At 35.3% G+C, this 18,122-nt stretch overlaps 1 protein-coding gene across 2 annotated transcripts in view; it reads left to right on the forward strand.

The window, feature by feature from the left end:
- Positions 1 to 18,122, forward strand: part of SEL1L (SEL1L, ERAD E3 ligase adaptor subunit) — a 77,921-nt gene that overhangs the window by 46,430 nt on the left and 13,369 nt on the right. For both annotated transcript variants that reach the window (XM_027844754.1, XM_027844753.1), the window contains exons 12-17: positions 673 to 741; positions 2,620 to 2,697; positions 4,757 to 4,819; positions 14,384 to 14,471; positions 14,786 to 14,934; positions 16,516 to 16,681. In XM_027844754.1, the coding sequence (XP_027700555.1) occupies positions 673 to 741; positions 2,620 to 2,697; positions 4,757 to 4,819; positions 14,384 to 14,471; positions 14,786 to 14,934; positions 16,516 to 16,681 (613 nt within the window). The remainder of the gene's footprint in view (positions 1 to 672; positions 742 to 2,619; positions 2,698 to 4,756; positions 4,820 to 14,383; positions 14,472 to 14,785; positions 14,935 to 16,515; positions 16,682 to 18,122) is intronic.

Raw genomic sequence — 18,122 nt, forward strand, 5'->3', positions numbered from 1 at the left:
TGGAACAGAATTCCAGATAACAGAATTGAGTGTGCACTTTTTAAAAATTTTTGCACTCCTGATTCTGCATGCTGCAACTAGCATTTTTGTATAATTGCAAAAGTCTTTGAAGGTGTCCTTAAGGAAAGAAGGAAGAGAAGGAACTCCTAAAGCATATTAATTCTACGTGGGCTTAAGAGTGTTTCCAGAAAGAAGGATTTTTCTTTTTTTAAAGTTTTTAAGTAAATCTGAAATTTGTATGTGTGCCTGTATACACACGTGTACACGGGGTGGGGAGTAGGAGGGCAGAACGCAAGTTGCCTAGTCTCAGCTAGAGCTAAAGCAAATTGAACAAGTTTAGGTGTCTTCTTTCTTAATCTGTGGTTCTTTTCCCTGTAATGTATCCAAAGAAGTATTCATGGTTATTAAGTTTAGGTCATGTATCAAATTTCTTTGCATTTGCAACCACGAAGTAACTTTTATTGACATATTGTGGGCCGGTTAAGACTTTCTGACAAAACAAACTGCTTCAGGATTAAATGGGTTGCCATTTTATAATCTTGTTAGTTAAATTGTTTCATATCCTTGTTTCAAACCACTGCAACATATTTCAGTGTTTATAGGAAAAGTATTTTGATTGAAAGTTATGTAGAATAAAATGGACTAAACATTTCTTAAATTGTTTCTTCATAGAGAGCTTTTGACTACTTCAATTTAGCTGCCAATGCTGGCAATTCACATGCCATGGCCTTCTTGGGAAAGGTATGGTACATCTTTGGAATATCTTAAGCAATAAAAAAGATATGGTTGTATGTTTAGTACATTTATTATGCTATCTCCTGCTTTGCCAAAAATAAATAAAAAATTAAATCATCCTTTAAAGATCATTATATCATGTTCTAAGTAGAAAGAACTATGCTGAGAATTTTTTGGGGGGCGGGGCTAGGCAATGGGGTTAAGTGACTTACCCAGGGTCACACAGCTAGTAAGTAAGTGTCAAGTGTCTGAGGCTGGATTTGAGCTCAGGTCCTCCTGATTCCAGGGCCAGTGTTCTATCCACTGCGCCACCTAGCTGCCCCCCTATGCTGAGAATTTCTTAACTATTTAAACTAAAATGTACACAATTCCTTTCAGAGTTTTCATTTCCCCTTTTAAATCATCTGTAAAGATTTTTTTCCTAGTTGTTTCCCTTGTAACCTTAGTTCTACCAGATGTGCAAAACCTTTTAAATTTTATATAGTCAACTTTTCCATTTTATCTTTTGTGATCCTCTCTGCCTTGTTTGGTCATGAACTTTTCTCCTATCCATAGATCTGATAGATGATTGTTTCCATATTTTTCTAATTTGTTTATGATGTGAACTTTTATATCTAGGTCATGTGCTTATTTGAAGCTTATCTTTATTTAAGATGTGAGGGATTGGTCTAAATCTAATTTCTTCCATAATGCTGTCCAGTTTTGCCAGCAATTATTGTCAAATAATGAGTCCCTATCCCCATAGCTGGAGTGTTTGTATTTATCAAATACTAGGGCATTAAATAACCTTTGCTTCTGTACATTGTGTATCTAATCTTTTCCACTGATTATAAGAAATTTGACTTTTTACATTTTACATTTCTTATTAAAAAGCTAAAATGTTTGTATTTATTGTAGTCATCTTTCCATGGTGAGAACCAGTAATTAGTATTTGCCACAATTTTCTTGGTATGATAGCTGGCAGTCAATTATTAATCCATAGTTGTTTTTTTACCTTGTAGCAGGAAAATATATTTATATATTTTGATGACTTACTGAGTAGGTTGCCTGTATCTTGGCATGATCCTATGATACTATTTCAATCTTTTAACTATTAATACTATGTTAACAATGTGCTAAAAATGAATTATTAACATAACTAATTAAAACAAGTTTACATAGGACATTTCAAAGGCTGTTGGGCATAGGTAAATAAAATATATGCAAGGTGACCAAAAGCAATTTGGTCTTAATGATTATAAATTACAATGTTTCCAACCACTATGGTAAAATTTCTTGGCTGTCATATGAGGTAAATGAAAACTTTTTTGTTATTCCTTTGAATCTTTCCATTGTTACATTGCTGGGTATTTCATTATTCTGAAGGGTGTGTTTTCATTTTCTTTAGCTTTATAAGGTCACTTGACCCAAATAAAAGCAGTATTTGAGTATTCTAGGTGCTGCTTTTTCTTTGTGGCCTATGTCACATAGGCACTCCTGATAATCCATTGTTTAGGATCTTTTGAATTAACTTAAATGTTTTGTTGTTCTTGTTAGAGCTACCTAGAGAAAAGATTCCTTTTGTGTTAGGGAAGAAAAATTACTTGCTGTGGGACATTTCTAGGTACAAAATTGTATAGACTTTGTTAGAATATATTCATTTAAAGGAGATGTAAAATATATCTGAATATTAGAATATCTTGGCTTTTAAAAAATTTTACTCATCGTTAATGCTGCTTCACATGTTTGTTTGTTTGTTTTATGGAAAATAAGCCTTAATATAGAACTTTCTTTTAAAAAATCTTATAGGGAAAATGGAAACATTAAATTAGAAATGAGAAGAAAATATAGAGGTTTTTTGGTAGGATAAAATTGTTCTTACCTAAACTGGTGTTTCTTTCCCAGATGTATTCAGAGGGAAGTGATATTGTACCACAGAGTAATGAGACAGCTCTACATTATTTCAAGAAAGCCGCTGATATGGTAAGCAACCAGCATCAAGTATGTGGCAAAATTTGCTAACTATAAGGATTTAGCTCCAGTTTCTTTGATGTGAATTATTTGAATTGAATTGGTAAGGAAAATATTCCCCAAAAAACCATTTTTAAAAGGAAATATTTTGAGAAAACAGGATAGGATCCTGAACCTTGGTTATTGAATTCCTCTTTTTATTACATTGAGAGACTTTACCTATTGAGGAAATATCTATAATCATATACTCTTACTTTTAAGATTTAATGTAGTATTTAATTTAAGTATAATATTTAACCAATGAGCTATATTTGGTACTCTGAAATTCTTTTTACTAGAATGGTTTAAAAAAAGAGGATATAATGAGAAGTCACATATCCAAGATGTTTCCAAGAGGCTGACTTCTTTCCGTGCTGTACACATGGTAGAACACAACTCAAGCAATGGGACTAGTTCTTATACTACGGTGCTTCCAAAATGGGTTTCCTTGGCACTTTAGATATATTGTTAGCTCATTCCCTTTTTGTTTAGGATAGTGCAGGTCTGATTATGTCACTCCACTGTCAGTAAACTCCCTAGGTTTCCTATAATTCTCAAGAACAGCTGTAAACTCTTTTATTGGGGATTTAAATCCCTTCATAATCTGGTCCCAACCTACTTTTTCAGCCCTATTACACCTCTTCATGCATTCTTTGATATTGCCAAAGTGACCATTTTAGTGTTGCTTATACACAGTACTTATTCCTGTGCCTAGAAGGCAGTTCCTCATCACTTCCACCTCTTATAATATTACCTTTAACATCAGGTATAGACTCCATTTGACTTTTATTGGATAGATGTAAGAGGCTTCATGAATTTGTATGGGAAAAATTATGTCTTTATTTTTACTTACTGTTCACTGCCTTTGTAACTCTATATATCTCAATTTATTCATCAAAAAACATTATTCTGAGAAAGGGGTACATAGACTTCCCCAGACTGCCAAAGAACTCCATGAAGCAGAAAGGATTAAGGAACTGAGTCTTTCCTGATCCTCCCTCAACTACCAGTATTCTCCTTCCCTAACTCCCCTATATTTAGTATGTACATACAGGTGTACACGTCTCTCCTAATATAATATAAATTCCTTGTGGAAAGGGATTATTTCATTCTTTGTATTTATAATTCCAGCACCTAGCAGAATATCTGGCACATAGTAGGTGTTTAATAAATATTTGTTGATTGATTGATTAAAATCCCTAATCCCTAAAGTCCCTATGACTAAGCTTAAGCACAACCTTCTGCATGAAGTCTATCCAGCTGCTAGTACCTTACTCTATTCCATACTCAATGACGTTATATTTATTTTGCATTCATTTTGTACATACACATATGGAGTGGATATTTATATATGTGCATGTATGTATGTATGTATACACACACATACAGAGACATGTACACTTACTCTTTAAGAGTATGTAGTGTTTCATTTTTGTCTTAATGTTCCCAACACCTAGCAGAGTGCCTGGCATCTAGGAAGTACTTAATAAATGCTTTTTGAATGATTGATTAATACTTGTTTTTTGTCCTTTGGGGCACAAAGAAATGACAGACTTTGCTTCTTAACTTTTTCTGGTTTATCTACTGACTTATGTTAGCAATGTTGCCCAAGTAAAGATCACTGAAACTTTGTTACTACTTTAACTACCCCATGACTCAGAGGTGCTAAGGAAAAAAACATTCACATAGGTTTCTACATCCTCTCAAACAGAAAAAAATTGAGAACTGCTCATTTTATATGGGATACAACAGACCCATTTTGTAGAGGACAGTAGTAATTTCAGTTAGTCATGAAGAAAACGTGGAACAGAATATCCTTCAGAAAAGTAACTAAAAACAGTTTCTTTCTTTACAGAAAAGTTGTTAAAAGTTTCCTTTCATCTTGAATTCAGTATTATATTGGTCTTTGCAAAAGCATTTAATACTTGTATATACATACATCATTCCATTTGCAGTCCCTTAATATCTAATTTGTGGATGGCTTTTACTTTGTATTTTTTAATTTTCCTTTGCCTTGATCTCTTTCTTTCAGGGCAACCCAGTTGGACAGAGTGGACTTGGAATGGCTTATTTATATGGGAGGGGAGTTCCAGTGGTAAGCAGTCATTCTAACATTTCTTCCAATTTCTGCCAAAGAGCTACTTGTATAGTTGATTGGTTATTCCTTAGATCATGGGTAGTTTTCCTGAGGGAGGGAAGCATTATAATCAATCAAAGCTGAGCCTTTTATTATCACTCAAGGATTATTTATTGTTTAGTTGTTTTTCCCCCTCTCGTTTTAATAGTAATCAAAGAGATAACAGCACATCCTGCATCAGACCTTCAGTGGCTCCCATTTCCTTATATAGAAGCTAAATCCTTAGTCTGGGATTTATAGCCCTCCAAAATCTAGGTCCTATTTCCCTCTCCAACATTATCTTCCTCTGGGAACTATGTTCCAGTCCAGCTTGTCTGTTTGTTGTTCCCTAGGTAGTCAATATAGCAACCAAATCTTTCAGATGCTTACTGTATATGAAAGCACTATGCTAAATGTTTTGGAGTATACAAATTAGAAGACACTTTCATTTCAATTTTTTAAAATTGTTCCATGAGTACGGGATGGAGAAGACTTGAATAGACATAGTTAATGGCATTGTGTAAGGGTTCAAAGGAGTCTCATTTTCCTAAATAGCTCCAGCAATGATCTAAAAAGAGCCTAAGTTCAAAAAAGTGAACAAGAAATCCGAAGAGAAACATTAATAAATTCCTTAATTAATAAGCAACTTTTGTACGGCCAAGGTAAGCTGAGGATGTTAGCATGGCCTGAAAGTAGATGGAATGAAGGGGGTAATGGTAGCACACAGGTGAGGAAGATTTGTTTCTCACTAGGAGTTTAAGGGGATAGAAAAGGCTTTCCTAGCCCATGACCAATTTTACTCTCCCTTAATGGCTCCTGGACAATCTGCTGTAGTGGAAATAGCAGTGGATTTTAAGTCAGGAAACCTTGGGTTCTGCTTAATAGAAGTGGGACATTTAACTAGGACATAACCTCTAAAGACTTCAGTTCCTCATCAATAAAATTAAGAGATTGGACTGGGTACTCTCTGTTTGCCCTTCTAACTTTCTGAGGCTTAGGAGACAAGAAATGATAGCAATTTAAAGCATGAAGGGGAGACTAGCCTTGGGCTTTCTGATATAAACAATAATGAGGTTACAGAGGACAAGCAGCCACTTTTATCCACAGTGGACCCATAGAGTCAGAACACCACAGTAGGACCTAAATACCATGCAAAGGATTTTGGACATAATTTGGTAGGCAGTGAGGAGCCATTGAAAGTTTTTAGTCAGGAGAATGACATGATAAGAGGGGTATTTTAGAAAGATTAAAATAATAACTGCAAGATGTATTAGAAGAAATAGTGTCTGACTACAGGGATATCTAGTAGTTTGATATGACAATCACCTAGTCATGAAAGAAGCTTTTGAATAAGAGTGTTAGAACATAGTATTGAAAAGAATAACTGCAACAGACAGGTCAGATGAAAAATGAGTGAACTGGGAGTGTATATATAATTTCATGGTGTTCCCTATCAATAGCCTCATTAGTAATTTTGTGAACACAGATTGAAAGTCTTCAGCTCTTCCTTCATAATTGCAATATTCCCCCTCTTCTTTATTGTCTTTTTCTTTCCTTAGTGTCAAGTCATCCCTGGTAAGAGGCTCTCCAGAATCGCTGTATTCAAGGCCCCAAATAGTAAGGCCCTTTCTGAAATACTGTACAGGCAAACCAAAGGGCATGTTAATGGAGGCCTGGTCAGTTAGCCTAAAGCAGGCCAACCAAGTTAATTGAAAAGTTCAAAAGTGAATTGTTGGCTTAGTATGGCAATACTATTTCACAATAGCAGGCCAAAAAAAGAAAAAAAGAAAAGAAAAAGAAAGAAAGAAATGTCATTATTGGGCTAAGATTCTCAAAAAAAAAAAATTAAAGTCGATTTGTGAATTTAGTTCATTTTTTTAAAATTTCTAAAAAGTTTGTTGATGCCTTTTGCTTTTACATCATAATCATTTCATATACACATATCCCAAATTGAAACTCTTCCCTTATGAATAAATTAAATAATTTAATAAAAACAAGTAAAAGTGAATTTAAATAAAATAATTTAAAGCATTCAATACAGCAACCATATCTCTCTCTCTCTCTCTCTGTGCATATATATATATATATATATATATATATATATATATATTTATGTATAATATTCTGCCCTAGCAGTCTTCTACTATGAGAGAGTTAGAGTTTGACTTCCTTTTAGTGATCTTTCATTACCTTTTTCTAGTTGTTTCTATAGTTCCCTTAGCTCTGACATTAGTTCATACAAATCTTCCCATGGTTCTCTAAATGCCTAATATTCATCTTTTCTTACTGCACAATAATATGTTTCATATATCCTACTTTTTTCAACCATTCTCCAAACTATTAATACCCACTTTTTCAGTTCTTTGCTACTATTAAGAGTACTGCTATGAATATTTTGGTATCTAGTGAGGCTTTGAATCTGTCTTTAACTTCCTTAAGGAATATGCACAGTAGTGGAATTGCTGGGTCAAACGTTGAAGACAATTTAGTTATTTTCCTTGCATAATTCCAAATTGTAATCCTGAACAGCTGGAATACTTCACAGCACCCATCAAAGCCCAATCTTATATTATCTTTGCCAGTTCGTATGGTAAGAGGTAAAACCTTGGGGTTCTTTTAATTACCACTACTTTAATTACCACTATACCTCTTACTTTTTTAAAAATTATATAATAAATTTTATATTACTTTCAAAACTGTCCTGCATGTCTTTGCTTCTGAATTTCCTTCTGTTCTCTTCTGTACATTTTAAAAAATGGTCCTCTCCTATTTTTGGTGTCCATTCATTTAAAAATAGAAAGGAAAGGAAAAAAACTTGTAACAAATTATCGTAGTCAGACAAATAAAATCCACACAGTGGCCATTTCCAAAAATGTATGCATCTTTTTCACCTTGAATCCATCACCTGTCTTTAGTAAATGGGTAAAATTCTTCATCATGGAGACATGGTTGGCCCTTACTTTGATCAGGATTCTCAAGTCTTTCAGAGTTGGTTTGTTTTTGATTTGTTGTTTGTTTGTTTTTTTTTAATTGTTGTCTTTGTATAAATTATTCTTCTGGTTCTGCTTAGTTTAATCTGCAGATAAGAGTAAGATTCATCTTATTGTCTTGTCCCTTTCCCCACATTTGTATATTGTCCTCATATACTCCAATTAGAAGAAATAGTGAGTTCTAACCCTTCTTCCTCCTTTCTACATTAAGGTATTCCCTTTACCCTCTCTTCTTCAGAATGTTTTTAAAGTATTATAGAAAATGCCAAATTTCAGTTAGTGGTTAGTGAAAATAAAGATTTTACCCCCACATCCCAATTCACAGACCTCTTGAAATCTATCACTAAATCCAAGGTTAAGAACCCCCTGCTGTACTGGAATGTTAGCACTATATCATCATACAGCCCTTTCTAATTGCTCAAATAAATTTACCTTTTTGGTTTCTCTTGATTCTTTTGTTTTTATACTTCAAAGTCCCTATTCAGCTCTGATCTTTTTATTAGAAATGCTTAAATGTCCTTAATTGCATTAAAGATCCATTTTTCTCCATAGTACTACACTTAGCTTTGCTGATTGACTTATTCTTGGTTCTAAGTCCATATCTTTTGCCTTTTGAAATATTATATTCCAAGATCTTCTCTTTGTTTATAGTAAAAAACTTCCAGGTCTTATGTGATCTGAATTGCAGCTCCTTGGTATTCAAACTCTTTTATGATTACTTTCAGTATTTTTGCTTTGATATTGAAGCTCTGGATTTGAGCTGACATTCCTTGGACTTTTCCTTTTGGACTGACTTTCAAGAGGTCATCATTGAATTCTTTTTATCTGCACTTTGCCCTCTGGTTCTAATCGATCTAGGCAGTTTTTTGTTTGTTTGTTTTGATTCCTATAATAGTGTCAAGGCCTTTTTAATCATGGTTCTCAGGGAGTACAGTGATTCTTAAATTCTCTCTTCCTGACCTTTTTTCCATATCAGTTATTTTTCATATAAAATAACTTACATTTTCTTTTTGTTTTTCCCTTTTTCAATTATGTTGCTATCTAGTGGAGTCATTGGTATCTTTTTGGTCCATACTGATTTTCAGGGAGTGTATTACTTAGGTCAGGTTTACAATTTTTTGTTCTAAGTTATTTATTCTCCTAGTTCTTTACTTCAGAACTCTTATTTCAATTTTTTTTTATCTCTTGCTTCAGAGAGATATTCGTGTAGTCCTTTTTTATTTCTTTCTTTGAGTTACTAACTTGAAGTCGTTAGAGGGTTACTATCATCTTCTGATTTGGAGTATTTCTGGATTCAAAATTATTTGGGATAGTTTTTGCTATCTTCTTTCCAGCATTGGTTCTTGAATTACAACTTGTTTTAGTGTCAGGCTACACTCTTTGCTTCACTTTTGGGTGTTCTTTGACCTGGGTCTCCTGAGTTCCTGTGCTTACCTCTACATCCCAGGGACAGGCCCTTCTAGATCTTTGATTTTCAGAGTACTGGATCTTCAGGGCAGAATGCAAGTGACCTGAGTGACCTCGTGTGAGCACTAGCATGATCACTGGTTCCTGCCACTCTCAGTTGCTTCCAGCATCCACACTGTAGGTTTCTAATTATCCCTTGGGGATTTCTTGGGGACCCGTCTATTCTTGCTATCTTTAAATAGAAAGCCTCACATTCTTCAAGTGTCTCTGGCTAGTTTCTGGTCACAAAGAGAGTATGCCATCTCATTTGCCTGTGCTAACTCTTTGTTTTGCTTGCAGCTATTCACTTTCTGCCATCCTCCTTCTTAACCACCTCCCTCCCTATCTCTACTTGTTTCCCTGCTGAGTTTGAGATATTTCTCTGTGTGTGTGTTCAGCACACCTTTGTGTTCAGATAAAAGTGAGATTTATCATATTTACTTCACCCCTACCCCCACATTTGCTCTTCCCATGCCCCAATTATGAGAAGTAGCAAGTTCTACCTCTGTCCTCCTTCCTCCACTAATTTTCCTTTTATCCTCTGCTCTTTCACCTTTGAACACCCTCAGAAAAGAACCAATTCATGTCCCTTCCCCAAACCTCTGTTTTATTAGTAAAAACAATATTCTTTGAAGACATTAAGGTGCTTGAATCTTCTCCTGTTTACAGGGGTTCCTAACCTTTTTTTGTGTCATGAAACCTTTTGGCAATCTAGTGAAGTCTGTAGCCCCCTTGGCAGAATAATGTTTGGTGGCACTCCTCTTTCTTTTTGCCCATGAGTTTCTGGCTGACTTTTTGTCACTTTTGGGGTAGAAATTACTTCTTGTAGTTTTCTTTTATATTTTTTGTGATCTCCTCTCTCCTTTGTTTACTTAGACATCCTCTCCCTAGCCATAGTTGTAAAAGGTTACCTTCATTCTTTTCAAATTTGTTATGGTATAACCTTTTATTTTCCATTTTTGAGTTTTCACCATTTTGAGCTTATGGTAGTATATGCTATAAGAATTCTGCTAAGTTTTTATAAAACAACATTTACAGTTTCATTTACTAGAGATGTTTAGAAAGTTATAATTAAGCAGTAATTAATATTGTATTCCCCTTCTAGCTTAAGGCTTTCTTTCATGAAGTCAAATCAGTTCAACAAATATTAATCAAGCAGCTCCTACTTGCAAAACACTATGGTAGGCTATGTGATAAAATGAAAAGAAAAAGTCCCTCCCTTCAAATACATTCTGCTGGGGAGTAGGGGTATGCACATGTGCACAAGTAAATAAATGCAGTGTATATATACAATACTACAAAGTCATTTCAGGAGGGAGAAACTACTAAGGTGAAAGATTAAGAAAGGTGCCTAGGAGGTAATACCCGAGCAATGCTTTGCAGTAAGCTAGGAATCCTAAAAGATGGAGGTGGAGAGAGGTTCTTTTAACTACTACAGTTGCTGGTGATCATTTTTTTTCTGAGTTCCCATAGCACACATTTGGCACTTGGCGTATGCATCTTTGTATTGCTATTAAACTTTATATGTGCCCTATTTCCTTAACTAAATTTTAAGTCCTTAAGCCTTCCAATGTCTCCATTCTTCTCTCTTCTAGCTGATGATCTTGCCTCCTACTCTAATGAGAAATTTGAGGCCATATGTCAATTTTCCCTCCTCCACAGCTCAGGACTTCTCTATGTCTTTCCCTTATCCTCTTCTCCTTGGTTGTGATCTTAAAGGAAGAAATGACTCTTCTTTCTCCTGGTCAAGGCTCACCCTTCTAATTGTGTTCTTAGAAGAGACAGTGTGGTACAATGGAAAGAATACTGGATTTGGAGTGGAGAGTCTTCTGGGACTTAGATCATCTTCCAGCTCTGCCACTTTCTTATTTGTGTCACCATTCCCAACACTTATTCTGTGATGAAATTCCCTCCCATTTCCCCTGGAGCTTACCCCTTGATCATTTCCTCCCTCTTTTTCTTTCATTAATTCATTCAATATTTTCTCATTTACTGAATTATTCTTTATTATCTTTTTTCCCAAGTCTCTTCCATCTTTAAAAACAAAAAGAAAACTTTGATTTGACCCTGCTGTTTCCTCAAGCTATCATCTTTTGTTCTTCCTCCCTTTCATTGTCAAAATCCTAGAAAGATTATCTATACTTGCTACTCTCTTCTTAACTCTTTGCAGTCATCCTCATCCCACTACTCAATTGAAACTACTCACATATAGTCTCTTACTTGCTAAATCTAATAACTTTTTTTTAGTTCTTTTCCTCATTGGTATTTCTGTAGCTTCTAATATTGAAAACCCCACTCTCCTTGATAATCTCCCTTCTCTTGGTCTCTGTGGCACTTTTCTTTCCTGATTGTTCTACCTATTTCACCCATCTTCTCTCTCTCTTTTGATGAGTTCACCTGATCCAATGCATATGAATTCCAGATGCACATCCAGTTTTAATCTCACTCATGAATTCCAGTTCATTGTATGTAACTTCCTGCTACCTATTTTCACCTGGATGTCTTGCTTAAACCTTAAACTCAGTGTATCTAAAACAGAACTCTTCATCTTTGATAACTGATAGATCTACAAAGTATTGAAGGAATTGACACAGATGTAACACCAAGGTTCCTAACCTTAGAGTCATCCTAGATTTCTCCTCTCCTTCATTGCACATATTCTTTCAGTTGTCAGGCCTTGTCACTTCTCCACATCTCTTGCATTCATTCCTTTCCCTGTATTCTGACAGCTACACCTTAGCTCAGGCCCATATTCCTCTCACCAGAATGTTGTAATAACTTATTGTAATAACTTTTAATTAGTCTCGGGTTGTTTTGTTTTGTTTTGTTTTGTTTTCAGTCTAATCCTCTCATTCATCTTTCATATAGCCATGAAAACAATCCTCCTTAGGTACAAATCTGACCATATCATTCCCATACACAAAAACTTTTAGTGGTTCCTATTGTGTTTAAGATGAAATATTAGCAACTTAACTTAGCTTTTAAGGCCCTGCACAGACTGGCTCCAGCCTACATTTTAAGACTTGTCTCATTACTTCACACATTCTAGCTAAAGTGTCCTACTACTCTTCCGCAAATGCTATCCCCTACTTCAGTTTGTGCAAGCCATTAATGCCCCTCTCTTTATCTCTGCCGGAATCTTGTTCTCCTTTCAGCATATTGCCCAGACACTACCTCCTCCATGAAGCCTTACCTAATCTTACCCAGTTGTTAGTTCTTTACTTCCTTAAATCTTCCTAGAGCACTTTGTTCTCTTCCATGACCCCATCACTGCCTACTTTGTGTTATACTTATCTGTATATATGTTGTATCTCATTAATAGAAAATAAGTTCCTTGAAGGCAATGTTTTGTCTTGTTTTTTTCTTTAGATATTCAGTGCCTTGTACTCTCACTTAATATGTCCAAATTACTCCAAAACAAAATCCACCATGGAATCTTGGTCCTAGGCCTTCTTAATTTTGTTGTACTTCTAGAAAGCTTAATAATACTGCAAAGAACTATGGGTATATGAGATATTGCTACTCTGAAGGACTATGGGAAAGTGTTTTCCCATGGGAAACCTTCCTTCAGGAAAAACAACCAAAATGCTTATGTAACTTGCTATATTGATTCTCTCTTAACATTTTACCTTTTTCTTTGGAACATTCCAAACCCCACTACTTAGTTACTAAGCTCCACTGACTCAACTTTATATACCTTCATTAATCTCTCAACTTTGTATACCTTCATGTATATCAGCTTTATATATCCTCATTTATTTTGTTCACTCTGTACCAAGCACACTTAAAAGAGGATAAAAAAGTACTTGCTTTTTCCAGCTCACTGAAGAGCTTCTTTTTGGCACTAGTTGAGAGAAAGTAGAGTGTGGAAGGGTATGTGCAGGATATCTCCTGGCTTCTCTTATTCAAAACACTGATTTTCATAAGACTAACCACACACTAGCTTTTCATCTCAAAGATCCATGAAGGTTATGAATGTGATTTCCTGGAAGTTTTATTCATTTTAACTCAAGTTCCCCAAAAATAAATGGGATGTCCTATCAAGTTTGATTAAAAATCAGGGCAGGTAGGTAGCACAGTGGATAGAGCACCGGCCCTGGATTCAGGAGGACCTGAGTTCAAATCCGGCCTCAGACACATAACACTTAGTAGCTGTGTGACCCTGGGCAAATCACTTAACCCCATTGCCTTGCCAAACAAAGGGGGGGGGGTGTTTCCTATATTAATTTCCACTAGTATTTTTGGAAGTCAGGCATCCAATGGCAAAAACTCTTTAATTTTTGTTTGAAATTTAAGCCTCTAGATCCTAGGTTTCTCATATTAACTTTCAAGTATTCCATAAACTAAAACTGAAAAAAACAACTTAAAATAATTTCTTATTCCTTCTTAATCATTTATGAAAACTAAAATTGATATTTAGCAGTGGTATTTATTTGAAAGTTGAACTGTGTATGTGTGCAGTTAATTCTTCCAATGACCCTGTATAGCATTTTATCAACTTCATGGTTTGAGGAAATAGTAGCAAAGAATAGTCCCAGTTTTACTACTGGAGAAATTGAGGAACAGAGTTAAGTTTTAACTATTTCTATTTAAAGATCTAACGTAGAAAGAGATAAGATAGTGTAGTGGATAGAGTACTGGGCTCGGGATCAGGAGTTTGATTTCTGGGTTTGATTCCTCTTTTGAACCATGTGATCCTGGGCAAGTTATGTAACCTTTCATTGGCTCAGTTTTTTCATCTGTAAAATGTGTATAATATAACAAAACTTCATTTATTTACCTCACACAACTGATGTGAGCAGTGTCTAAACCTTAAAATGATATGTGTGTATGAGTTATTACCATTAATATAGAAGTGTGATTTTAAGCTAAAACTTTTTAGCCCTTGGAGGGTAGGTATTTTTAATACTCAGTTAACTCAGGGGAGAAAAAAGGACATATAATGTTATCCTTTCTGCCTCTTACTAAAAGTAATAAATACATAGTCCTTACTTGTTCCTATAGAGTGTGTGACAGGTACTTTTTTTCCCCCTTCCTTCATGAATGATTGACCTGATTATTTGTCATCCTTTTAAATTGTCAAATAACCTAACCCATCCTTCTACAGAATTATGATCTGGCATTGAAGTATTTTCAGAAAGCTGCCGAACAAGGATGGGTAGATGGACAACTTCAGCTGGGCTCTATGTACTACAGTAAGTAGTGTAATACCACAGTAATAAATTTAATTTGTTGATTTTTCCACTAGATGGCACTAAGACTATGCAGTAGGAATTATACTATCAATTCATTGATTTACTGCAATGTAATGCAATCTTTGGGACATTGTGTTTGTATTTGCCTTCATAAACTATAAGTGTTAATCTGGTTAAATTCTTATTGTGTTTGCCTTTGTAAACTTCTCCAATAAGATTTTTACCGTTTTAATAATTCATACAGGCTTACTGCTACTAAAATAGACCTGATTTTAGGCCAGTATTAATGACATTGGATGCCATTTTTCTTGCAGATGGCATTGGTGTCAAGAGAGATTATAAACAAGCCTTGAAATATTTCAATTTAGCATCCCAAGGAGGGCATATCTTGGCTTTTTATAATCTGGCCCAGATGCATGCCACAGGCACTGGAGTAATGAGATCATGCCATACTGCGGTGGAGGTGAGTTCTCTTTCCCACCTTTTGGTATATGTAAACATGATTTGTAGAGTAGGGAATTTACCCCCCACACACACCTTTTTTGTAGACATGACCTCTAGAGTAGAAATGGACCATGAATGAACTTGATAAGCATGGGACTTTAAGGGGTTAGTGTTTTAAAGTGCTTATGCTAAGATATGAATCACACATTTGCCAAGACCATTTCAATATTTCATATTAGCAACAATGTGCCAAACATTGGGCTGAGTGCCAGGGATGCAAAGATAGACACAAAGCATCCCACTTACAACTCCTGGGGGGAAAAGATGTGTACCCACATGATTATGACATGGGATAGGGTAAGAGTAGTACAAAGAAAGGACTATAGGCACAGTGCTCTGAATTGTACATCGTATTTCCTTTTTAGCCTTACAAGAGACCCTAGAGATGTCTTAGTCTTTTCTCCTGGCTGATAAATAAACTTCTTCCATTCATTTCTGACAAATAGTCTTCCAGCCTCTCTTTGATTACCTCTAATGAAAAGGAGTAACAGTACTCTTTCATTGTTTAGATAGCTCTGATTGTTAGAAAGTTCTTCAAATTTCTACAGAGGTAGAATCTATTTCCATATAAGTGCTATCCTTATGTCCTAATTTCCCCCAGTTTTCTTTTGGATCAGAACTGTGATTTCATTGTTACAGGGAGCTCCAGTTGAGAAAGTTCCCTCTAACAATGCAGGTCAGCACCTGCTCTGCTACTTAGAATCTAAGAGAGTTGCCTAGGGCATTGAAAGGTAAAGTGACTTCCCCAGCATTGCATATACAGTGGTGTGTCAGAATAGAACTTGAAACAAATTCTTCCTGACTTCAAACCCGTATCTGTCCACTGTGTCACATGCCTCTCTTTCTTAGTGTCTCATCTTTAGCTCATGTAAAAGACTTCCTTTAGGATGTGTAGTAGCTATGCATCTAAAACTGATAAATTCTGAGGAAATTGATAGATTTTTATAAATTCTGAGGAAATTGATAGATTTTTTTAAAGGTTTGTTGGATTCTTTATAAGAAGACTTCCTGCAACTAAAGTTACAGAATTACAAAATATTTCATGAGAATCTTTCTTGAGGGGAAGATAATGTATAAAACTGGTGATCAAACCTTGAGGGGAAGATAATAAAGCTAGTGGTCTGTCAGATTCAGGTTTCAAAACAATTTTAAATAGCTTTCCATGATGCTTGGAATTACAAAGTAAGTTGAGGGAGACTATACCTTTGATTTCATTGATATAGGAAACTTCTAGATAAGGAAGCTCCCTCTTACCAATGCAGGTCAGCACCTTCTCTGTAACTTACAGTTTTAGAGAGTTTCCTAGCCCACCTCAAGGTTAAGTGACTTGCTCATGGTCACCTAGCCAATATATGTCAGATGTTATATATGATGTGTTGTGTACATTAAATGAATTTAATAAAATATCCAAAGAATATCCTCAGTCTTAACTTCAAGAGTTTCTTTAAAAATATATTGTACTGTGGCAGAAATTACTAGTAGAGTTTTTTTCTGGAAAAGCTTATCTCCCCTTCCGTTTATTTCTTTTCTCTTTCCTCAGTTATTTAAAAATGTGTGTGAAAGAGGCCGTTGGTCTGAGAGGCTCATGTCTGCCTATAACAGTTATAAAGATGGTGACTCCAATGCTGCTGTGGTCCAGTATCTCCTGTTGGCAGAACAAGGCTATGAAGTGGCCCAAAGCAACGCAGCCTTCATTCTGGATCAGAGTAAGGGTTTAGAACATAGCAGTTCACACATAGTTAAAAAGTTTGAAGTCACAAAGAAGCTATTTCTCTTAGGAAATCTTCATTGTTGTTTTCTCTGTCTTTTACATTTTTAGGAATTAGTAGTAACTGGAGCTGTTAAGAGTTCTAAGTTCTCACTTCCATCTGATCCGTCTTTAGGTGTGGTATACAGTTAATGAGAATCAAACAAATGGGACTCTTGATATGGAGTCAACTAACTGTTAGTTGTAACTAATTGTTTCAGCTTTAGTATTGTATCTATTTAAAGGCAATTTCTGTGGCCTTCATATGTCAGCATTGAACTAGACTCTCCAACCAGATAGTATACCAAGTCTAATTTCATTTGTCATTTAAGCAAATGGTAACATTTCTCTTACTGACTTACTGTCTGATTGACAATGAGAGCCGGGGTCACCAAGCAGTAGATCTAGTTCTACTAGTAGATATTGAAGATGCTATTAAGTATCCAAGCCAGTTGTTCTTGACACTGTCTAGCTCTCTTTACTCCCATAGTCTTACCTCCAAGCCCCATTGTCATGGAACCTTTGCTGCAGGCCCCCATCTGGGCCCTGGGAAAGCTCAGACCTTTGGGGAAGTAAAAAAAACCGAGTCTGAATCCAGAGCATCACTATGACATTACATATGGGACAGAAAGTTGATAGAGGTTATGACCTCATTAATTCCAGCAAATCTAATAACCATAGTATTTGTATTTACCACATATTTAGTATTTGTACTAACCGTACAAGTTAAAATACTTTGAAAATAAGCAGAATCCTTTCATCACTAGGGCTGAAGAAGGGTTTAAATGCTGATCTGTCTTATATCCTAGTTCTATAAGTGCTTTTTACCTGGACTAAATATATTTTTGATCATTTTCATTAGAATGAGGTTTTTTCCCTGAAACATTATTGGGAGTTATCTCTACCACCTCCGTGGTCACACCTTGACTGTACTAGTTAAGTGTAGAATGTCTGTAACCAAACAGATACCATCCACAGAAGGATGATGTTGCTGTGAAGCTAAGCTTATAATTAAGACTTAGTAGCCAATATTTTAAATCCTCCCTCCTAATAGAATAAATTCCTTGAGGTCAGGTACCTTTTTGTTTCATTTTTTTCCTGTTTCCTCAGTCCCTAGTACATTGTAGATGCTTAGTAGGTGCTTGTTGAATTGAATTGAATAGTCATAGTCTAAAAATGGGATTTTGGTTATGAAGTCACTTTGACCTTAGCCTTTTTTAAAGATGTAATATTTTCTTGTAATTGTAATTGTACTTGACAATTCAGACAGACTTGAAACTAGACATAAAATGATTAAGCACTTTAATTGCTCAAGTAGCAGAATAATGTAAATATTGGTAGAAAATCTTTTGGATGTTTTTAACACTAAGTAAATTTATTAAAACAAAATAAAATAGAGG

Source organism: Vombatus ursinus, unplaced genomic scaffold, assembly GCF_900497805.2.
Source record: "Vombatus ursinus unplaced genomic scaffold, bare-nosed wombat genome assembly UNPS02014945.1, whole genome shotgun sequence".
NCBI classification, from domain to species: Eukaryota; Metazoa; Chordata; class Mammalia; order Diprotodontia; family Vombatidae; genus Vombatus; species Vombatus ursinus.